Raw genomic sequence first — 27,016 nt, 5'->3', positions numbered from 1 at the left:
TTATACTCAGTATTAGCACACAGTGATACTGTACATTATACTCAGTATTAGCACACAGTGATACTGTACATTATACTCAGTATTAGCACACAGTGATACTGTACATTATACTCAGTATTAGCACACAGTGACACCGTACGTTATACTCAGTATTAGCACACAGTGACACTGTACATTATACTCAGTATTAGCACACAGTGATACTGTACATTATACTCAGTATTAGCACACAGTGACACTGTACATTATACTCAGTATTAGCACACAGTGACACTGTACATTATACTCAGTATTAGCACACAGTGATACTGTACATTATACTCAGTATTAGCACACAGTGATACTGTACATTATACTCAGTATTAGCACACAGTGATACTGTACAATATACTCAGTATTAGCACACAGTGATACTGTACATTATACTCAGTATTAGCACATAGTGATACTGTACGTTATACTCAGTATTAGCACACAGTGACACTGTACGTTATACTCAGTATTAGCACACAGTGATACTGTACGTTATACTCAGTATTAGCACACAGTGATACTGTACGTTATACTCAGTATTAGCACACAGTGATACTGTACGTTATACTCAGTATTAGCACACAGTGATACTGTACATTATACTCAGTATTAGCACACAGTGATACTGTACATTATACTCAGTATTAGCACACAGTGATACTGTACATTATACTCAGTATTAGCACACAGTGACACTGTACATTATACTCAGTATTAGCACACAGTGACACTGTACATTATACTCAGTATTAGCACACAGTGACACTGTACATTATACTCAGTATTAGCACACAGTGATACTGTACATTATACTCAGTATTAGCACACAGTGATCCTGTACATTATACTCAGTATTAGCACACAGTGATCCTGTACATTATACTCAGTATTAGCACACAGTGATCCTGTACATTATACTCAGTATTAGCACACAGTGATACTGTACATTATACTCAGTATTAGCACACAGTGATACTGTACATTATACTCAGTATTAGCACACAGTGATACTGAACATTATACTCAGTATTAGCACACAGTGATACTGTACATTATACTCAGTATTAGCACACAGTGACACTGTACATTATACTCAGTATTAGCACACAGTGATACTGTACATTATACTCAGTATTAACACACAGTGATACTGTACATTATACTCAGTATTAGCACACAGTGATACTGTACATTATACTCAGTATTAGCACACAGTGATACTGTACATTATACTCAGTATTAGCACACAGTGACACTGTACATTATACTCAGTATTAGCACACAGTGACACTGTACATTATACTCAGTATTAGCAGATAGTGATACTGTACATTATACTCAGTATTAGCACACAGTGATACTGTACATTATACTCAGTATTAGCACACAGTGATACTGTACATTATACTCAGTATTAGCACACAGTGACACTGTACATTATACTCAGTATTAGCACACAGTGATACTGTACGTTATACTCAGTATTAGCACACAGTGACACTGTACATTATACTCAGTATTAGCACACAGTGACACTGTACATTATACTCAGTATTAGCACACAGTGATACTGTACATTATACTCAGTATTAGCACACAGTGATACTGTACATTATACTCAGTATTAGCACACTGTGATACTGTACATTATACTCGGTATTAGCGCACAGTGGCACTGTACATTATACTCAGTATTAGCACACAGTGATACTGTACATTATACTCAGTATTAGCACACAGTGATCCTGTACATTATACTCAGTATTAGCACACAGTGATCCTGTACATTATACTCAGTATTAGCACACAGTGATACTGTACATTATACTCTGTATTAGCACACAGTGATACTGTACATTATACTCAGTATTAGCACACAGTGATACTGTACATTATACTCAGTATTAGCACACAGTGACACTGTACATTATACTCAGTATTAGCACACAGTGATACTGTACATTATACTCAGTATTAGCAGATAGTGATACTGTACATTATACTCAGTATTAGCACACAGTGACACTGTACATTATACTCAGTATTAGCACACAGTGATACTGTACATTATACTCTGTATTAGCACACAGTGATACTGTACATTATACTCAGTATTAGCACACAGTGATACTGTACGTTATACTCAGTATTAGCACACAGTGACACTGTACATTATACTCAGTATTAGCACACAGTGATACTGTACATTATACTCAGTATTAGCACACAGTGATACTGTACATTATACTCAGTATTAGCACACAGTGATACTGTACATTATACTCAGTATTAGCACATAGTGACACTGTACATTATATTCAGTATTAGCACACAGTGATACTGTACATTATACTCAGTATTAGCACACAGTGACACTGTACATTATACTCAGTATTAGCACACAGTGATACTGTACATTATACTCAGTATTAGCACACAGTGATACTGTACATTATACTCAGTATTAGCACACAGTGATACTGTACATTATACTCAGTATTAGCACACAGTGACACTGTACATTATACTCAGTATTAGCACACAGTGACACTGTACATTATACTCAGTATTAGCACACAGTGATCCTGTACATTATACTCAGTATTAGCACACAGTGATCCTGTACATTATACTCAGTATTAGCACACAGTGATACTGTACATTATACTCAGTATTAGCACACAGTGATCCTGTACATTATACTCAGTATTAGCACACAGTGATACTGTACATTATACTCAGTATTAGCACACAGTGACACTGTACATTATACTCAGTATTAGCACACAGTGATACTGTACATTATACTCAGTATTAGCACACAGTGATCCTGTACATTATACTCAGTATTAGCACACAGTGATACTGTACATTATACTCAGTATTAGCACACAGTGATACTGTACATTATACTCAGTATTAGCACACAGTGATACTGTACATTATACTCAGTATTAGCACACAGTGATACTGAACATTATACTCAGTATTAGCACACAGTGATACTGTACATTATACTCAGTATTAGCACACAGTGATACTGTACATTATACTCAGTATTAGCACACAGTGATACTGTACATTATACTCAGTATTAGCACACAGTGATACTGTACATTATACTCAGTATTAGCACACAGTGATACTGTACATTATACTCAGTATTAGCACACAGTGATACTGTACATTATACTCAGTATTAGCACACAGTGATACTGTACATTATACTCAGTATTAGCACACAGTGATCCTGAACATTATACTCAGTATTAGCACACAGTGATACTGTACATTATACTCAGTATTAGCACACAGTGATACTGTACATTATACTCAGTATTAGCACACAGTGATACTGTACATTATACTCAGTATTAGCACACAGTGACACTGTACATTATACTCAGTATTAGCACACAGTGATACTGTACATTATACTCAGTATTAGCACACAGTGATACTGTACATTATACTCAGTATTAGCACACAGTGATCCTGTACATTATACTCAGTATTAGCACACAGTGATACTGTACATTATACTCAGTATTAACACACAGTGATCCTGTACATTATACTCAGTATTAGCACACAGTGATACTGTACATTATACTCAGTATTAGCACACAGTGATACAGTACATTATACTCAGTATTAGCACACAGTGACACTGTACATTATACTCAGTATTAGCACACAGTGATACTGTACATTATACTCAGCATTAGCACACAGTGATACTGTACATTATACTCAGTATTAGCACACAGTGATACTGTACATTATACTCAGTATTAGCACACAGTGATACTGTACATTATACTCAGTATTAGCACACAGTGACACTGTACATTATACTCAGTATTAGCACACAGTGATACTGTACATTATACTCAGTATTAGCACACAGTGATACTGTACATTATACTCAGTATTAGCACACAGTGATACTGTACATTATACTCAGTATTAGCACACAGTGACACTGTACATTATACTCAGTATTAGCACACAGTGATACTGTACATTATACTCAGTATTAACACACAGTGATCCTGTACATTATACTCAGTATTAGCACACAGTGATACTGTACATTATACTCAGTATTAGCACACAGTGACACTGTACATTATACTCAGTATTAGCACACAGTGATACTGTACATTATACTCAGTATTAGCACACAGTGACACTGTACATTATACTCAGTATTAGCACATAGTGATACTGCATAAACTCACACACAAGCACACTAATATACACAGTATCATATGCACACTCACATGCACGCAGTGTCTTATGCACACTCACACACACACTGTTATGCACACTCACACACACTGTTATGCACACTCACACACACTCACACTGTTATGCACACTCACACACACTCACACACACACTGTTATGCACACTCACACACACACTGTTATGCACACTCACACACACTCACACTGTTATGCACACTCACACACACTCACACACACACTGTTATGCACACTCACACACACACTGTTATGCACACTCACACACACACTGTTATGCACACTCACACACACACTGTTATGCACACTCACACACACACTGTTATGCACACTCACACACACTCACACACACACACTGTTATGCACACTCACACACACACACTGTTATGCACACTCACACACACTCACTGTTATGCACACTCACACACACACTCACTGTTATGCACACTCACACACACTCACACACACACTGTTATGCACACTCACACACACACTCTGTTATGCACACTCACACACACACTGTTATGCACACTCACACACACACTGTTATGCACACTCTCACACACACTGCTATGCACACTCACACACACTGCTATGCACACTCACACACACACTGTTATGCACACTCACACACACACTGTTATGCACACAATGTCTTATGCACACTCACTGTTATGCACACACAGCCAGATTACAAATTTTGCATTATGGCTGGCTCGCTAATAACGGGCGATATGGTTGCGTTGAGCTCCATGCTTCACCCAAATACAATCAGTGTTTTGACTTTGATTTCCCCATAGTCATCAATTTGGAGAGCCGGCTAAAAAAAAGCCTAACACCTGCGATCGCAGAGCGTAAAGCTCCGTAACGCAGCCCCAATGATGTCTATGGGGGAAAAAAATGAATGTTTAAACCTAACACCCTAACATAAACACCGAGTCTAAACACCCCTATTCTGCCGCCCCCGACATTGCTGACACCTATATTACACTTATTAACCCCTAATCTGCCGCTGCCAATGTCGCCGCCATCTACCTACACTTATTAACCCCTAATCTGCCGCCCCCCCAATATCGCCACCTACATAAATTTATTAACCCCTAATCTGCCGCAGCAAATGTCACCGCCATCTACCTACACTTATTAACCCCTAATCTGCCGCCCCCCAAATAAATTTATTAACCCCTAATCTGCCACCCCCAATGTCGCCGCCGCCACTATACTAAAGTTATTAACCCCTAAACCTCTGGCCTCCCACATCACTAACACTAAATAAATATATTATCCCCTAACGTAACCCTAAATCTAATCCTAACCCTAACATAACCCTAACACCCCCTAACTTTAATATAATTAAAATAAATCTAAATAAACCTTACAATTATTAACTAAATAGTTCCTTTTTAAAACTAAATACTTACCTGTAAAATAAACCCTAAGCTAGCTACAATATAACTAATAGTTACATTGTAGCTAGCTTAGGTTTTATTTTTATTTCACAGGCAAGTTTGTATTTATTTTAACTAGGTAGAATAGTTATTAAATAGTTATTAACTATTTACGAACTACCTATCTTAAATAAATAAATACAAATTTACCCGTAAAATAACATTACAATAAAATTAAATAAATTAAATTAACAAAATACATTTATCTAAATTACAAAAAAATAAACACTAAATTACACAAAATAAAAAAATATATCATCAAAAATAAAAAACGAATTACTCCTAATCTAATAGCCCTATCAAAATAAAAAAGCCCCCCAAATTAAAAAAAACCCTAGCCTACACTAAACTGCCAATGGCGAGCTCAATCCTATTGGCTGATTGCAACAGCCAATATTATTATTATCATTTATTTGTATAGCGCCGCCAAATTACGTAGCGCTGGGTACAGCGATAGGGGTATACAATGACAAAGATTTGTGATTAGAAATGTGCGATTCGTTTCGTATCGATTCGGAAATTCGGCCGAATTCGTTAAATTCGGAGATTCGGATCGATTCTAATTTCCGAATTGAAATAGTGCCGAATCTACCGAATAAATCTGAATTAGTTCGGATTTATTCGGTAGATTCGGATGGCCATGGATTACACTAGTATTGTACAGTATATTAGGTTATATCACTCTGCTATGGGTTACACCTAATATACAGTACATAATACTAGTCTAATACACAGCACATCCCACCTAACACATACCGAAATTCTGAATTTCCGAATCGAACAGAACCGAATCCAGCCAAATTTATTCGAATCCGAATGAATCCGAAACGAATTGATTCAAATTTTTCCGAATTCGAATCGATCCGAACTGAAATTCGAAAACATACGAATCGATCCGAACTGAACCAAATTTTTTCGCCATGCAAATGTCTATTTGTGATAAAATACAAAACATAACAAAACTAAACAAATCTAGGAAGAGGGCCCAGAGGATGTAGACATGTGCATGGCGAAAAAATTTGGTTCAGTTCGAATCGATTCGTATGTTTTCGAATTTTCGGTTCGGATCGATTCGAATTCGGAAAAATTTGAATCAATTCGTTTCGGATTCATTCGGATTAGAATAAATTTGGCTAGAGAGTTCCAGAGGACAGGAGCAGCACGTGCGAAGTCTTGGAGGAGGGAGTGGGACGTAGAGATAACAGGAGTGTAGAGACGTAGGTCAGAGGTTGATCGAAGAGGACGGGATGGGGAATATTTCACGATGAGAGAGGAAATATAGTTGGGAGTTAGACTGTTGAGTGCTTTGTAGGTTAAGCCAATAGGAGTTTTCCCCCCTTAATTCCTATTGGCTGATAGAATTCTATCAGCCAATCAGAATGTAAGGGACACCATCTTGGATGACGTCATTTAAAGGTAAACTTCATTCTTCAACAGCCATCGGAAGAAGAGGATGCTCTGTGCCGGATGTCTTGAAGATGGAAGATGCCATCTGGATGAAGACTTCTGCCCGCTTGGATGAAGACTTCTGTCGCCTAAAAGAGGATGGATGTCCGGTCTTCAAAAACTGTAAGTGGATCGTCGGGGGTTAGTGTTAGGTTTTTTTAAGGGTTTATTGGGTGGGTTTTATTTTTAGCTTAGGGTTTTGGGCAATGTAAAAGAGCTAAATGCCCTTTTAAGGGCAATGGCCATCCAAATGCCCTTTTCAGGGCAATGGGGAGCTTAGGTTTATTTAGATAGGATTTTATTTGGGGAGTTTGGTTGTGTGGGTGGTGGGTTTTACATTTGGGGGGTTGTTTGTATTTTTTTACAGGTAAAAGAGCCGATTTCTTTGGGGCAATGCCCCGCAAAAGGCCATTTTAAGGGCCACTGGTAGTTTAGTGTAGGCTAGGGTTTTTTTTTATTTTGGGGGGGGGCTTTTTATTTTGATAGGGCTATTAGATTAGGAGTAATTCATTTTTATTTTTGATAAAAAAAAAAATTATTTTGTGTAATTTAGTGTTTATTTTTTTTGTAATTTAGATAAATGTATTTTGTAAATTTAATTTATTTAATTGTAGTGTAATGATAGGTTTTAGTGTAACTCAGGTTAGGTTTTATGTTACAGGTAACTTTGTATTTATATATATATATTAGTTAATAACTATTTACTAACTATTCTACCTAGTTAAAATAAATACAAACTTAGCTGTAAAATAAAAATAAACCCTAAGATAGATACAAATTTACCTATTAGTTATATTGTAGCTAGCTTAGGGTTTATTTTACAGGTAAGTATTTAGTTTTAAATAGGAATTAGTTAGTTATTAATAGTAGGTTTTATTTAGATTTATTTTAATTATATTTAAGTTAGGGGGTGTTAGGGTTAGGTTTAGGGGTTAATAGGTTTATTATAGAGGCTGAGTGGGCAGACAGCAGATTAGGGGTTAATAATATTTAAATAGTGTTTGCGATGCGGGAGGGTGGCGGTTTAGGGGTTAATAATTTTATTATTGCGGCGACAATGTCGGGGATCGGCGGAATAGGGGTTAATAATTTTATTTTATTATTTGCGATGCGGGAGGGCCTCGGTTTAGGGGTTAATAGGTAGTTTATGGCAGTTTGTGTACTTTTTAACACTTTAGTTATGAGTTTTATACTACAGCTTTGTAACGTAAAACTCATAACTACTGACTTTAGATGGCGGTACGGATCTTGTCAGTATAGGGTGTACCGCTCACTTTTTGGCCTTGCAGGCAAAACTCGTAATACCGGCGCTATGGGAGTCCCATTGAAAAAGGACTTTTTTAAAAGTGCGGTACTGACGTTGCGTGACAGCCAAAAAAGTGTGCGGTACAGCTATACCGACAAGACTCGTAATAGCAGCGTTAGGGGAAAAGCATCGTTATACTCATAACGCAACACTCGTAATCTGGCTGACAGTGTCTTATGCACACTCACTGTTATGCACACAGTGTCTGATGCACAGTCACACACACGCGCACTGTTATGCACACAATGCCTTATGCACACTCACACACTATTATGCACACACTGTCTTATGCACACTCACACATAAGGGATTAAATGCCATATACTCCTCTGTGGGAAACTTAAACGTTATTATCTAAATAGGGAATTATTTATTTAATGTAAACTGTAACCTTATTTCTAACATAGAAATAAAAACACAACTACTTGGTTATAAAACCCGCAGGTCACGTTTATTGTGGCAACACAAGGAACCAAACGACCTGCACAAATAAACATGGACCAGGGGGGGCGGCAATCAGGTACTAGCTAATGCGTAGTAACCCATGCGAACAAGATGGGCAGTGCCAGGGCGCAGGAGAGGAAGCAGAGTGTAGCTCAATACTGGAATGGCTTAGGGAGTTCTCGGCTTCGAATCACACGGGCAGGGAACACCCCAGCCACGCGCCTGAGGACTTCACCCCGGGCCGGAAGTAGCCATCACTCTACCTCGATCACATCCTGTCCCCGGACACTGTCCACCCACCAGCCCAGGGTGCAAACCCACCACTCCAGACCATTAGGACCAGGGTCAACAAGGTGCAAACCTCATTGAACACCTGGGGAGTTGAAACATAACGTCCTTGGACTTGTAGAAATAGGCTGGCTAGCCCTCATCATGCCCCAGACTCTCCTAACTCTAAAGGGATCACCATAGTGATGAATCCCCTATTGATTGCCGCCTAAAACATGAACAGGGAGGGATAGGGTGGGGAAAACTTCAAAGAAACAAGCCAAACCCCTCCTCTCTAACTGCAACATTGTTTCACACACACGAGAACACTCCCACTCCTCCGTCCTGGCCCTAACCCTTATGTGCATCCCAGGCAATTTGCCTTACATTTCCTCACACACATTATTATGCACACAGTGTCTTATGCACACTATTATGCACACACACATGCACACTATTATGCACACAGTGTCTTATGCCCACTCACACACAAGCACACTATTATGCACACTCACACACATGCACACTATTATGCCCACTCACACACAAGCACATTATTATGCACACTCACACACATGCATGCAATGTCTTATGCACACACACACTATTATGCAGTGTCTTATGCCCACTCACACATGCACACAGTGTGTTATGCACACTCACATACATGCACACTATTATGCTCACTCACACACATGCACACTATTATGCCCACTCACACACATGCACACAGTGTCTTATGCACACACAAGCACACTATCATGCACACTCACACACATGCACACTATTATGCACACAGTGTCTTATGCCCACTCACACACACAGTGTGTTATGCACACTCACACACATGCACACAATTATGCACACTCACACACAGGAACAGTGTGTTATGCCCACTTACACACAAGCACACTATTATGCATTCAATGTCTTATGCACACTATTATGCACACAGTGTCTTATGCCCACTCTCACACACATGCACACAGTGTCTTATGCACACTCACACACACTATTATGCACACAGTGTCTTATGCCCACTCACACACAAGCACACTATTATGCACACTCACACACAAGCACACTATTATGCACACTCACACACATGCCCACTATTATGGACAGTGTGTTATGCACACTCACACACAAGGACACTATTATGCACACAGTGTTTTAAGCCCACAAACACTATTATGCACACAGTGTCTTATGCACACTCACACACATGCACACTATTGTGCACACAGTGTCTTATGCCCACTCATACATGCACACAGTGTGTTATTCACACTCACACACATGCACACTATTATGGACAGTGTCTTATGCACACTCACACACATGCACACTATTATGGACAGTGTCTTATGCACACTCGCACACAAGGACACTATTATGCACACTCGCACACATGGACACTATTATGCACACTCACACACATGCATACTATTATGGACAGTGTCTTATGCCCACTCACACACAAGCACACTATTATGCACACTAACACACAAGCACACTATTATGCACACTCACACACAAGCACACTATTATGCACACTCACACACATGCACACTATTATGCACACTCACACACATGCACACTATTATGCACACTCACACACATGCACACTATTATGCACACTCACACACATGCACACTATTATGCACACTCACACACATGCACACTATTATGCACACTCACAAACATGCACACTATTATGCACACAAACTTACGCAAAGTCACAACCTAGCAAAAACTATTTTTATCTAACCCCACTCACACTTATGCCCATCTGCAGACTCAAAGCCTGGCAAACTCACACTCTTACTCACACCTTTTAGGACTTACCAAAGTATAGTTCAGATCCACCTTAAAAGTCTCCTTCGACTTCTGGATGAGTTTCCTCTGGAATTCAAAGTATTCTGGGTTCTGTGGCTCATGGTAAGTGATTATAAGCACAGTCTGTGGAGACAAAGTGAGATAAGGCTGATAACAACGATATGAGGAAGAGGTGAAAGTCACTTAGTGAGTGAATGTGATCCAGAGAACAAGGTAAAACAGACTCAGGGTGAGTTAGAGGGGAGCAGACTATGGGCGAGTGAGGGAGGAAGGGCCACATAAATACTCACACCCCTACAGATATCTCACCTACTGCCCATCTTACTGACCTCACATAAATACTCGCACCCCTACAGATATCTCACCTACTGCCCATCTTACTGATCTCACATAAATACTCACACCCCTACAGATATCTCACCTACTGTCCATCTTACTGACCTGACATAAATACTCACACCCCTACAGATATCTCACCTACTGCCCATCTTACTGACCTCACATAAATACTCACACCCCTACAGATATCTCACCTACTGCCCATCTTACTGACCTCACATAAATACTCACACCCCTACAGATATCTCACCTACTGCCCATCTTACTGACCTCACATAAATACTCACACCCCTACAGATCTCTCACCTACTGCCCATCTTACTGACCTCACATAAATACTCACACCCCTACAGATATCTCACCCACTGCCCATCTTACTGACCTCACATAAATACTCACACCCCTACAGATCTCTCACCTACTGCCCATCTTACTGACCTGACATAAATACTCACACCCCTACAGATATCTCACCTACTGCCCATCTTACTGACCTCACATAAATACTCACACCCCTACAGATCTCCCTCTCACCTACTGTGCATCTTACTGACCTCACATAAATACTCACACCCCTACAGATATCTCACCTACTGCCCATCTTACTGACCTCATATAAATACTCACACCCCTACAGATATCTCACCTACTGCCCATCTTACTGACCTCACATAAATACTCACACCCCTACAGATATCTCACCTACTGCCCATCTTACTGACCTCATATAAATACTCACACCCCTACAGATATCTCACCTACTGCCCATCTTACTGACCTCACATAAATACTCACACCCCTACTGATCTCTCACCCACTGCCCATCTTACTGACCTCACATAAATACTCACACCCCTACAGATATCTCACCTACTGCCCATCTTACTGACCTGACATCAATACTCACACCCCTACAGATCTCTCACCTACTGCCCATCTTACTGACCTCACATAAATACTCACACCCCTACAGATCTCCCTCTCACCTACTGCCCATCTTACTGACCTCACATAAATACTCACACCCCTACAGATCTCTCACCTACTGCACATCTTACTGACCTCACATAAATACTCACACCCCTACAGATATCTCACCTACTGCCCATCTTACTGACCTCACATAAATACTCACACCCCTACAGATATCTCACCTACTGCCCATCTTACTGACCTCATATAAATACTCACACCCCTACAGATATCTCACCTACTGCCCATCTTACTGACCTCACATAAATACTCACACCCCTACAGATATCTCACCTACTGCCCATCTTACTGACCTCATATAAATACTCACACCCCTACAGATCTCTCTCTCACCTACTGACCATCTTACTGACCTCACATAAATACTGACACCCCTACAGATATCTCACCCACTGCCCATCTTACTGACCTGACATAAATACTCACACCCCTACAGATATCTCACCTACTGCCCATCTTACTGACCTCACATAAATACTCACACCCCTACAGATCTCTCACCTACTGCCCATCTTACTGACCTCACATAAATACTCACACCCCTACAGATATCTCACCCACTGCCCATCTTACTGACCTCACATAAATACTCACACCCCTACAGATCTCTCACCTACTGCCCATCTTACTGACCTCACATAAATACTCACACCCCTACAGATATCTCACCTACTGCCCATCTTACTGACCTGACATAAATACTCACACCCCTACAGATATCTCACCTACTGCCCATCTTACTGACCTCACATAAATACTCACACCCCTACAGATATCTCACCTACTGCCCATCTTACTGACCTCACATACATACTCACACCCCTACAGATCTCTCACCTACTGCCCATCTTACTGACCTCACATAAATACTCACACCCCTACAGATCTCCCTCTCACCTACTGTGCATCTTACTGACCTCACATAAATACTCACACCCCTACAGATATCTCACCTACTGCCCATCTTACTGACCTCATATAAATACTCACACCCCTACAGATATCTCACCTACTGCCCATCTTACTGACCTCACATAAATACTCACACCCCTACAGATCTCTCACCCACTGCCCATCTTACTGACCTCACATAAATACTCACACCCCTACAGATATCTCTCTCACCTACTGCCCATCTTACTGACCTTACATTAATACTCACATCCCTACAGATATCTCACCCACTGCCCATCTTACTGACCTCACATAAATACTCACACCCCTACAGATCTCTCACCTACTGCCCATCTTACTGACCTTACATTAATACTCACACCCCTACAGATATCTCACCTACTGCCCATCTTACTGACCTTACATTAATACTCACACCCCTACAGATCTCTCACCTACTGCCCATCTTACTGACCTCACATAAATACTCACACCCCTACAGATATCTCACCTACTGCCCATCTTACTGACCTCATATAAATACTCACACCCCTACAGATATCTCACCTACTGCCCATCTTACTGACCTTACATAAATACTCACACCCCTAGAGATCTCTCACCTACTGCCCATCTTACTGACCTCACATAAATACTCACACCCCTACAGATATCTCACCTACTGCCCATCTTACTGACCTCACATAAATACTCACACCCCTACAGATATCTCACCTACTGCCCATCTTACTGACCTCATATAAATACTCACACCCCTACAGATATCTCACCTACTGCCCATCTTACTGACCTCACATAAATACTCACACCCCTACAGATCTCCCTCTCACCTACTGCCCATCTTACTGACCTCACATAAATACTCACACCCCTACAGATCTCTCACCTACTGCCCATCTTACTGACCTCACATAAATACTCACACCCCTACAGATATCTCACCTACTGCCCATCTTACTGACCTCACATAAATACTCACACCCCTACAGATCTCTCACCTACTGCCCATCTTACTGACCTCACATAAATACTCACACCCCTACAGATCTTCCTCTCACCTACTGCCCATCTTACTGACCTCATATAAATACTCACACCCCTACAGATCTCTCACCTACTGCCCATCTTACTGACCTCACATAAATACTCACACCCCTACAGATATCTCACCTACTGCACATCTTACTGACCTCACATAAATACTCACACCCCTACAGATCTCTCACCTACTGCCCATCTTACTGACCTTACATAAATACTCACACCCCTACAGATCTCTCACCTACTGCCCATCTTACTGACCTCACATAAATACTCACACCCCTACAGATCTCTCACCTACTGCCCATCTTACTGACCTCACATAAATACTCACACCCCTACAGATATCTCACCTACTGCCCATCTTACTGACCTCACATAAATACTCACACCCCTACAGATATCTCACCTACTGCTCATCTTACTGACCTCACATAAATACTCACACCCCTACAGATATCTCACCTACTGCCCATCTTACTGACCTCATATAAATACTCACACCCCTACAGATATCTCACCTACTGCCCATCTTACTGACCTCACATAAATACTCACACCCCTACAGATATCTCACCTACTGCCCATCTTACTGACCTCATATAAATACTCACACCCCTACAGATCTCTCACCTACTGCCCATCTTACTGACCTCACATAAATACTCACACCCCTACAGATCTCTCACCTACTGCCCATCTTACTGACCTCACATAAATACTCACACCCCTACAGATCTCTCACCTACTGCCCATCTTACTGACCTCACATAAAAACTCACACCCCTACAGATATCTCACCTACTGCCCATCTTACTGACCTCACATAAATACTCACACCCCTACAGATATCTCACCTACTGCCCATCTTACTGACCTCACATAAATACTCACACCCCTACAGATCTCTCACCTACTGCCCATCTTACTGACCTCATATAAATACTCACACCCCTACAGATATCTCACCTACTGCCCATCTTACTGACCTCATATAAATACTCACACCCCTACAGATATCTCACCTACTGCCCATCTTACTGACCTCACATAAATACTCACACCCCTACAGATCTCACCTACTGCCCATCTTACTGACCTCACATAAATACTCACACCCCTACAGATCTCACCTACTGCCCATCTTACTGACCTCACATAAATACTCACACCCCTACAGATATCTCACCTACTGCCCATCTTACTGACCTCACATAAATACTCACACCCCTACAGATATCTCACCTACTGCCCATCTTACTGACCTCACATAAATACTCACACCCCTACAGATCTCACCTACTGCCCATCTTACTGACCTCACATAAATACTCACACCCCTACAGATCTCACCTACTGCCCATCTTACTGACCTCACATAAATACTCACACCCCTACATATATCTCACCTACTGCCCATCTTACTGACCTCACATAAATACTCACACCCCTACAGATATCTCACCTACTGCCCATCTTACTGACCTTACATAAATACTCACACCCCTACAGATATCTCACCTACTGCCCATCTTACTGACCTCATATAAATACTCACACCCCTACAGATATCTCACCTACTGCCCATCTTACTGACCTCATATAAATACTCACACCCCTACAGATATCTCACCTACTGCCCATCTTACTGACCTTACATAAATACTCACACCCCTACAGATCTCTTTCTCATCTACTGCCCATCTTACTGACCTCACATAAATACTCACACCCCTACAGATATCTCACCCACTGCCCATCTTACTGACCTCACATAAATACTCACACCCCTACAGATCTCTCACCTACTGCCCATCTTACTGACCTCACATAAATACTCACACCCCTACAGATCTCTCACCTACTGCCCATCTTACTGACCTCACATAAATACTCACACCCCTACAGATCTCTCACCTACTGCCCATCTTACTGACCTCACATAAATACTCACACCCCTACAGATATCTCACCTACTGCCCATCTTACTGACCTCACATAAATACTCACACCCCTACAGATATCTCACCTACTGCCCATCTTACTGACCTCACAAATACTCACACCCCTACAGATATCTCACCTACTGCCCATCTTACTGACCTCACATAAATACTCGCACCCCTACAGATCTCTCACCTACTGTGCATCTTACTGACCTCACATAATTACTCACACCCCTACAGATCTCTCACCTACTGTGCATCTTACTGACCTCACATAAATACTCACACCCCTACAGATATCTCTCTCACCTACTGCCCATCTTACTGACCTCACATAAATACTCACACCCCTACAGATCTCTCTCTCACCTACTGCCCATCTTACTGACCTCACATAAATACTCACACCCCTACAGATCTGCCTCTCACTTACTGCCCATCTTACTGACCTCACATGTTGTCGACACACTCATACCAACTGGCTCCATACTACTTAATTTGCACCCCTGGTATGTAACAGATTATGTCATCCATTTGAAATCTGGTACATGATCAATTAGTGTATATCTGATTGAAGACACAGTGCCATGCTACTGGCTGATCAGACTGTCCTTTTTCCAATGCCTGTTGTATTGCTAATAATAGGCTAGCAATACAACAGGCATTGGAAGTCGTTGATCTACTCAGTATACCAAGGGGGGACTCTGGTCCTGCGGAATTAAGCTGCTGCCGGGGTCCCCAGAATGCTCACTTGTACTACTACTATAGAAGTCACCTTTATTTCAGATAGAGCCATATACATTGAAATCTGGGAGGTATGTAGTTGCATAATGCGGATTCCTGTCCATAAGGAACTAAGTAACCAGGAAGTATGGTTATGAAGTCCCACAGTATCAGGGCATGTACAGTAGGAAGATATGTGTAGTATCACACAGAAATGACACCGGCTGGCTGGCATACAAGGAGATGTCTAAGGTCCATACAGAATACTTTTTGTTTCATCTTTGTATTATATGTAATTCTACTCACTATGTGAGATTACTAAATATGGGTACATGCTGGTATTCAGTACAGCATGGCACACTGTTGGCACACAGTACCAGACCAGATCATACTAATAGTTTTTGTAGGTTATTTAAGGGGTCTTTGGAGAAAATCACCTGTATCTATAGGCTTTTAAAACTATCATTTTGCGAGGGCAGGTCTAACTTTGTATATTCACACTGTTGCCTCATGCCACTATGTTTTCACGTTATACCAAGGGGAGTCGGATTATTTAAAACTGCGTCGCTCCCAAGTATAACATAAATGGATGTGACTTACGGCATGTAAAACATATTCGGTTACTTTGTACCATGAGCGGTTTCTATTTAGTAACATATTGTGGTTACTCTAGGATCGATATACGATTCAGATCACATACACTGCGTGTAAGAATTAGTTGTATACACTGGTTGTCATGACAACACATTGGACATAGAGCGTAATAAGTCTCTGTATTTAATTTTTGCAGTTTCACTTTTGTTTACCAATTGGCTGATTATCAGAGGATGACAATATATACACATTTGTGTTTTAAACCATGTTTGTGGTAAATGATGTATATTTTGTTAAAATCGGCGAAACCAGAGGTGACTTCAGTTTAGACATCCGGTTTGTCATAAGCATGGAACGCATAGATGCGTTCCACAGCGTTCTATGGCGCAAATTCTGAGAGGAGGGTATGTGTTTGATTAGCACTGTTTTGCACACTATATATTGTGATATTTCCTTGTATTTTATTCACTTTCATCTGATGGAAGAGACGGTTAGTCTCTGAAACCTCATCTAATAAAGCTGACACTTTTTGAGTGAAATTCTTGAGAGTGCATCTTTTGTTCCTGAACTATATATACACACAGACACACGTATATATACACATAAAAACAGAGAAGCGTTCAACCTGGGAATGAACAACAGCATAATAGCATATAATAGCATAGAACAGTGCAGTGTGTGTGTAGTGCAGTGTGAGTGTGTAGTGCAGTGTGTGTGTGTAGTGCAGTGTGAGTGTGTAGTGCAGTGTGAGTGTGTGTAGTGCAGTGTGTGTGTGTAGTGCAGTGTGAGTGTGTGTAGTGCAGTGTGTGTGTGTGTAGTGCAGTGTGTGTGTGTAGTGCAGTGTGAGTGTGTAGTGCAGTGTGAGTGTGTAGTGCAGTGTGAGTGTGTAGTGCAGTGTGAGTGTGTGTGTAGTGCAGTGTGTGTGTGTAGTGCAGTGTGAGTGTGTAGTGCAGTGTGTGTGTGTAGTGCAGTGTGAGTGTGTGTAGTGCAGTGTGAGTGTGTGTAGTGCAGTGTGTGTGTGTGTAGTGCAGTGTGTGTGTGTAGTGCAGTGTGTGTGTGTGTAGTGCAGTGTGTGTGTGTGTAGTGCAGTGTGTGTGTGTAGTGCAGTGTGAGTGTGTAGTGCAGTGTGAGTGTGTAGTGCAGTGTGTGTGTGTAGTGCAGTGTGAGTGTGTGTAGTGCAGTGTGTGTGTGTGTAGTGCAGTGTGAGTGTGTAGTGCAGTGTGAGTGTGTAGTGCAGTGTGAGTGTGTGTGTAGTGCAGTGTGTGTGTGTGTAGTGCAGTGTGTGTGTGTAGTGCAGTGTGAGTGTGTAGTGCAGTGTGTGTGTGTAGTGCAGTGTGAGTGTGTGTAGTGCAGTGTGAGTGTGTGTAGTGCAGTGTGTGTGTGTGTAGTGCAGTGTGTGTGTGTAGTGCAGTGTGTGTGTGTGTAGTGCAGTGTGTGTGTGTGTAGTGCAGTGTGTGTGTGTAGTGCAGTGTGAGTGTGTAGTGCAGTGTGAGTGTGTAGTGCAGTGTGAGTGTGTAGTGCAGTGTGAGTGTGTGTGTAGTGCAGTGTGTGTGTGTGTAGTGCAGTGTGAGTGTGTAGTGCAGTGTGAGTGTGTAGTGCAGTGTGTGTGTGTAGTGCAGTGTGAGTGTGTAGTGCAGTGTGTGTGTGTAGTGCAGTGTGTGTGTGTAGTGCAGTGTGTAGTGTAGTGTGTGTAGTGCAGTGTGTGTGTGTAGTGCAGTGTGTGTGTGTGTAGTGCAGTGTGAGTGAGTGTGTAGTGCAGTGTGTGTGTGTAGTGCAGTGTGTGTGTGTAGTGCAGTGTGTGTGTGTGTAGTGCAGTGTGTGTGTGTGTAGTGCAGTGTGTGTGTGTAGTGCAGTGTGTGTGTGTAGTGCAGTGTGTAGTGTAGTGTGTGTAGTGCAGTGTGTGTGTGTGTGTAGTGCAGTGTGTGTGTGTGTAGTGCAGTGTGTGTGTGTGTAGTGCAGTGTGTGTGTGTAGTGCAGTGTGTGTGTGTAGTGCAGTGTGTGTGTAGTGCAGTGTGTAGTGTAGTGTGTGTAGTGCAGTGTGTGTGTGTAGTGCAGTGTGTGTGTGTAGTGCAGTGTGTGTGTGTGTAGTGCAGTGTGAGTGAGTGTGTAGTGCAGTGTGTGTGTGTAGTGCAGTGTGTGTGTGTAGTGCAGTGTGTGTGTGTAGTGCAGTGTGTAGTGTAGTGTGTAGTGCAGTGTGTGTGTGTAGTGCAGTGTGTGTGTAGTGCAGTGTGAGTGAGTGTGTAGTGCAGTGTGTGTGTGTAGTGCAGTGTGTGTGTGTAGTGCAGTGTGAGTGAGTGTGTAGTGCAGTGTGTGTGTGTAGTGCAGTGTGTGTGTGTAGTGCAGTGTGTAGTGTAGTGTGTGTAGTGCAGTGTGTGTGTGTAGTGCAGTGTGTGTGTGTAGTGCAGTGTGAGTGAGTGTGTAGTGCAGTGTGAGTGAGTGTGTAGTGCAGTGTGTGTGTGTAGTGCAGTGTGTGTGTGTAGTGCAGTGTGTGTGTGTAGTGCAGTGTGTGTAGTGCAGTGTGTGTAGTGCAGTGTGTGTAGTGCAGTGTGTGTGTGTGTAGTGCAGTGTGTGTGTGTAGTGCAGTGTGAGTGTGTAGTGCAGTGTGAGTGTGTAGTGCAGTGTGTGTGTGTAGTGCAGTGTGAGTGTGTAGTGCAGTGTGAGTGTGTAGTGCAGTGTGAGTGTGTGTAGTGCAGTGTAGTGTGTGTAGTGCAGTGTGTGTGTAGTGCAGTGTGTGTGTGGTGCAGTGTGTGTGTGTGTAGTGCAGTGTGTGTGTGTAGTGCAGTGTGTGTGTGTAGTGCAGTGTGTGTGAGTGTGTAGTGCAGTGTGAGTGAGTGTGTAGTGCAGTGTGTGTGTGTGTAGTGCAGTGTGAGTGAGTAGTGCAGTGTGTGTGTGTGTAGTGCAGTGTGTGTGTGTAGTGCAGTGTGTGTGTGTAGTGCAGTGTGTGTGTGTAGTGCAGTGTGAGTGAGTGTGTAGTGCAGTGTGTGTGTGTAGTGCAGTGTGTGTGTGTAGTGCAGTGTGTGTGTGTGTAGTGCAGTGTGTGTGTGTAGTGCAGTGTGTGTGTAGTGCAGTGTGAGTGAGTGTGTAGTGCAGTGTGTGTGTGTAGTGCAGTGTGTAGTGCAGTGTGAGTGAGTGTGTAGTGCAGTGTGTGTAGTGCAGTGTGTGTGTGTAGTGCAGTGTGTGTAGTGCAGTGTGTGTGTAGTGCAGTGTGTGTAGTGCAGTGTGTGTAGTGCAGTGTGTGTAGTGCAGTGTGTGTAGTGCAGTGTGAGTGAGTGTGTAGTGCAGTGTGTGTAGTGCAGTGTGTGTGTGTAGTGCAGTGTGTGTAGTGCAGTGTGTGTGTAGTGCAGTGTGTGTGTAGTGCAGTGTGTGTAGTGCAGTGTGTGTAGTGCAGTGTGTGTAGTGCAGTGTGTGTAGTGCAGTGTGAGTGAGTGTGTAGTGCAGTGTGTGTAGTGCAGTGTGTGTAGTGCAGTGTGTGTAGTGCAGTGTGTGTAGTGCAGTGTGTGTAGTGCAGTGTGTGTAGTGCAGTGTGAGTGAGTGTGTAGTGCAGTGTGTGTGTGTAGTGCAGTGTGTGTAGTGCAGTGTGTGTAGTGCAGTGTGTGTAGTGCAGTGTGTGTAGTGCAGTGTGTGTAGTGCAGTGTGTGTAGTGCAGTGTGTGTAGTGCAGTGTGTGTGTGTAGTGCAGTGTGTGTAGTGCAGTGTGTGTGTGTAGTGCAGTGTGTGTAGTGCAGTGTGTGTAGTGCAGTGTGTGTAGTGCAGTGTGTGTAGTGCAGTGTGTGTGTGTAGTGCAGTGTGTGTAGTGCAGTGTGTGTAGTGCAGTGTGAGTGAGTGTGTAGTGCAGTGTGTGTGTGTAGTGCAGTGTGTGTAGTGCAGTGTGTGTGTGTAGTGCAGTGTGTGTAGTGCAGTGTGTGTAGTGCAGTGTGTGTAGTGCAGTGTGTGTAGTGCAGTGTGTGTAGTGCAGTGTGTGTGTGTAGTGCAGTGTGTGTAGTGCAGTGTGTGTAGTGCAGTGTGTGTAGTGCAGTGTGTGTAGTGCAGTGTGTGTAGTGCAGTGTGTGTGTGTAGTGCAGTGTGTGTAGTGCAGTGTGTGTAGTGCAGTGTGTGTAGTGCAGTGTGTGTCTAGTTATTTACCACTCTCTGTGAGTCACTAATGCCCCTGCTTGTTGCTGTCATACACTTCCATACCCCAGGTGCTTCTGCTGTTTCCTCTACTGATTCCCATCTTCTACCTATTTGGATTTTGTCCCTAATGCTCCAGTCTCTGTCTGCTCTATTCTGCCCCTTATGGCCGTCTCCTGGCACTGCACACCGGCTGCTCCCACTTCCTGAGTGATCGGATCACGGGGCCTCATGGGTTACAAGGACCGGGATGTTAGTGAGGAGGACCCTGAGATGGATGGTCGGGACACAAGCAGCCCGGAGACAGGGAACATGCGACTCTCAGGGGACATGAAGGAACCAGGGGGCACCCCGTTCACCTCTGAATATCCCCAAACAGCTGCCAGCCAGAAACCCAGTTGCTGCTCTTACCTGCCCTGTACCCACAAGTGACAGCAGCCCCGCACAAAATCATTTTTTTATCCATTTCACAGTCAGTGCAGCGGCCGGGGGCAAGTGCCACCCCACAAAAAAATCTGCCGCCCCACAAAAAATCTGCTGCCCCACAAAAGGCCCCACAAAAAATCTGCCACCCCACAAAAGGCCCCACAAAAAATCTGCCGCCCCACAAAAAATCTGTCACCCCACAAAAAGTCTGCCGCCCTAGGAAAATTTTGGATACACGAAGTTCTAACCACACACTTATACCTACTTGCCTACAGTACCCATGAGCTATACCTACTTGCCTACAGTACCCATGAGCTATACCTACTTGTCTACAGTACCCATGAGCTATACCTACTTGCCTACAGTACCCATGAGCTATACCTACTTGCCTACAGTACCCATGAGCTTATACCTACTTGCCTACAGTACCCATGAGCTATACCTACTTGCCTACAGTACCCATGAGCTTATACCTACTTGCCTACAGTACCCATGAGCTTATACCTACTTGCCTACAGTACCCATGAGCTTATACCTACTTGCCTACAGTACCCATGAGCTATACCTACTTGCCTACAGTACCCATGAGCTATACCTACTTGCCTACAGTACCCATGAGCTATACCTACTTGCCTACAGTACCCATGAGCTTATACCTACTTGCCTACAGTACCCATGAGCTATACCTACTTGCCTACAGTACCCATGAGCTTATACCTACTTGCCTACAGTACCCATGAGCTTATACCTACTTGCCTACAGTACCCATGAGCTTATACCTACTTGCCTACAGTACCCATGAGCTATACCTACTTGTCTACAGTACCCATGAGCTATACCTACTTGCCTACAGTACCCATGAGCTTATACCTACTTGCCTACAGTACCCATGAGCTATACCTACTTGCCTACAGTACCCATGAGCTATACCTACTTGTCTACAGTACCCATGAGCTATACCTACTTGTCTACAGTACCCATGAGCTATACCTACTTGCCTACAGTACCCATGAGCTATACCTACTTGTCTACAGTACCCATGAGCTATACCTACTTGCCTACAGTACCCATGAGCTATACCTACTTGTCTACAGTACCCATGAGCTATACCTACTTGTCTACAGTACCCATGAGCTATACCTACTTGCCTACAGTACCCATGAGCTATACCTACTTGTCTACAGTACCCATGAGCTATACCTACTTGTCTACAGTACCCATGAGCTATACCTACTTGCCTACAGTACCCATGAGCTATACCTACTTGCCTACAGTACCCATGAGCTATACCTACTTGTCTACAGTACCCATGAGCTATACCTACTTGCCTACAGTACCCATGAGCTATACCTACTTGCCTACAGTACCCATGAGCTATACCTACTTGCCTACAGTACCCATGAGCTATACCTACTTACCTACAGTACCCATGAGCTATACCTACTTGCCTACAGTACCCATGAGCTATACCTACTTGTCTACAGTACCCATGAGCTATACCTACTTGCCTACAGTACCCATGAGCTTATACCTACTTGTCTACAGTACCCATGAGCTTATACCTACTTTCCTACAGTACCCATGAGCTATACCTACTTGTCTACAGTACCCATGAGCTATACCTACTTGCCTACAGTACCCATGAGCTATACCTACTTGTCTACAGTACCCATGAGCTATACCTACTTGCCTACAGTACCCATGAGCTATACCTACTTGCCTACAGTACCCATGAGCTTATACCTACTTGCGTACAGTACCCATGAGCTATACCTACTTGCCTACAGTACCCATGAGCTATACCTACTTGTCTACAGTACCCATGAGCTTATACCTACTTGTCTACAGTACCCATGAGCTATACCTACTTGTCTACAGTACCCATGAGCTATACCTACTTGCCTACAGTACCCATGAGCTATACCTACTTGCCTACAGTACCCATGAGCTATACCTACTTGCCTACAGTACCCATGAGCTATACCTACTTGTCTACAGTACCCATGAGCTATACCTACTTGCCTACAGTACCCATGAGCTATACCTACTTGTCTACAGTACCCATGAGCTATACCTACTTGCCTACAGTACCCATGAGCTATACCTACTTGCCTACAGTACCCATGAGCTATACCTACTTGCCTACAGTACCCATGAGCTATACCTACTTGCCTACAGTACCCATGAGCTATACCTACTTGTCTACAGTACCCATGAGCTATACCTACTTGCCTACAGTACCCATGAGCTATACCTACAGTACCCATGAGCTATACCTACTTGTCTACAGTACCCATGAGCTATACCTACTTGCCTACAGTACCCATGAGCTATACCTACTTGCCTACAGTACCCATGAGCTATACCTACTTGCCTACAGTACCCATGAGCTATACCTACTTGCCTACAGTACCCATGAGCTATACCTACTTGTCTACAGTACCCATGAGCTATACCTACTTGTCTACAGTACCCATGAACTTATACCTACTTGTCTACAGTACCCATGAGCTTATACCTACTTGTCTACAGTACCCATGAGCTATACCTACTTGCCTACAGTACCCATGAGCTATACCTACTTGCGTACAGTACCCATGAGCTTATACCTACTTGCCTACAGTACCCATGAGCTTATACCTACTTTCCTACAGTACCCATGAGCTATACCTACTTTCCTACAGTACCCATGAGCTTATACCTACTTGCATACAGTACCCATGAGCTATACCTACTTGCGTACAGTACCCATGAGCTATACCTACTTGCGTACAGTACCCATGAGCTATACCTACTTGCGTACAGTACCCATGAGCTATACCTACTTACCTACAGTACCCATGAGCTATACCTACTTTCCTACAGTACCCATGAGCTATACCTACTTGCGTACAGTACCCATGAGCTTATATCTACTTGCTTACAGTACCCATGAGCTATACCCACTTGCATACAGTACCTGTCAGCCCCACCTGCCTACCTATAGTAGCCGTCATTAGCCATAATCTTAGTCAATCTGTCAGCTTCAGCCAATTCTGTCTCAAATATAGAGCTTTTGTCACAAATATGATAGTCTTTCTACTCTACATCTTTCATCACCATTTTCGTCTGCGTCATCTGCTCCATCATGTCCCAGCACAACCTCAAAAGGCAATGATGACCCAGACCTGTAGTTCAAATAACTAATAACTCAACCTATAATCCATCTAATTATAAATTACAGTGATCAGGTCACCTGCCCTGGAGACACCTGTAGCACAAGACTTCCCTATACCAATCACAATGTTCTGTACCATCACTGTATCCATCAATTGACCACCATTTACACCTCAAAACATCTTCAAAAAGATAAACCCAACAATGTATTTTACGGTTGCAGGTGCGACTCATACTGTTTCTATACAGACACCAACTAAATAAAAAAGACAAAGTAAGTTGAGCATGAAGTTAATAGGTTTAACATTATTATTATCAATCATTTATAGAGCGTCAACAGATTCAGCGCTATTAATATCTACAGACATGAGTGTTGCGCACTATAACATCACTCTCATCACCTTGAAAGCTTCCTTAAGCTCACGGTCTTGCTCATCGCTTTGGTTGCTTTGCCAAGGTTTCCCGGCTTCTCGGTTTCCTTCTGCTCTTAAACTCTCCCCAAATACATCAACGTAGAAAAACACGTAGTCTCCGTTAGTTAGCTTCTCTTTGTGTGCCTGACGCATGATCATATGGAGCATTTCCAGGGGCCCACATATGTATATAACTGAAAGACAACAGAGACTGCATCAACTCAGAAGGAACAGAAAGGATGAGAAAGTAAGACGCACACCGAAAAAAAAAAAAGAGATACTTTTAAGGGGTAGATAAAAGAGAGGACTAGACAACTGTATTCTTGTGTATTATTAATGGAAGAAATAAGAAAGTGCAATAAAAAGAAATGACTGAGAATAAGTAAGATAGCAAAAAAAGTGCATTCACTCACCTTTACCTTTTCTCCCCCTCACCTGTAGACTCCTTCCCCTATAGTCTCTTCTTTACCTGTGCTCTCCTATAGTCTCACCTTTACCTGTGCTCTCTCCCCCCTATAGACTCACCTTTACCTGTGCTCTCCTATAGTCTCACCTTTACCTGCTCTCTCTCCTATAGTCTCACCTTTACCTGCTCTCTCCCCTATAGTCTCACCTTTACCTGCTCTCTCTCCTATAGTCTCACCTTTACCTGTGCTCTCTCCCCCCTATAGACTCACCTTTACCTGTGCTCTCTCCCCCCTATAGTCTCACCTTTACCTGTGCTCTCTCCCCCCTATAGACTCACCTTTACCTGTGCTCTCCTATAGACTCACCTTTACCTTCTCTCTCCTATAGTCTCACCTTTACCTGCTCTCTCTCCTATAGTCTCACATTTACCTGCTCTCTCTCCTATAGTCTCACCTTTACCTGTGCTCTCCTATAGTCTCACCTTTACCTGCTCTCTCTCCTATAGTCTCACCTTTACCTTCTCTCTCCTATAGTCTCACCTTTACCTGTGCTCTCCTATAGTCTCACCTTTACCTTCTCTCTCCTATAGTCTCACCTTTACCTGCTCTCTCCCCTATAGTCTCACCTTTACCTGTGCTCTCCTATAGTCTCACCTTTACCTTCTCTCTCCTATAGTCTCACCTTTACCTTCTCTCTCCTATAGTCTCACCTTTACCTTCTCTCTCCTATAGTCTCACCTTTACCTGCTCTCTCTCCTATAGTCTCACCTTTACCTGCTCTCTCTCCTATAGTCTCACCTTTACCTGCTCTCTCTCCTATAGTCTCACCTTTACCTGTGCTCTCCCCTATAGTCTCACCTTTACCTTCTCTCTCCTATAGTCTCACCTTTACCTGCTCTCTCC

The 27,016-nt window shown here is 42.7% G+C and overlaps 1 protein-coding gene across 1 annotated transcript in view; it reads right to left on the bottom strand.

Annotated features, from left to right (window-relative positions):
• The window catches only part of LOC128650467 (atrial natriuretic peptide receptor 2-like), a 570,608-nt gene that overhangs the window by 463,733 nt on the left and 79,859 nt on the right, over nt 1-27,016 (bottom strand). Inside the window, 2 exon segments of the mRNA XM_053704420.1 lie at nt 11,061-11,174; nt 25,695-25,900. Coding sequence (XP_053560395.1) covers nt 11,061-11,174; nt 25,695-25,900 — 320 coding nt within the window.

The sequence above is a fragment of the Bombina bombina genome, chromosome 2 (genome assembly GCF_027579735.1).
Source record: "Bombina bombina isolate aBomBom1 chromosome 2, aBomBom1.pri, whole genome shotgun sequence".
NCBI classification, from domain to species: Eukaryota; Metazoa; Chordata; class Amphibia; order Anura; family Bombinatoridae; genus Bombina; species Bombina bombina.
This window is presented reverse-complemented; position numbering and strand designations above follow the sequence as displayed.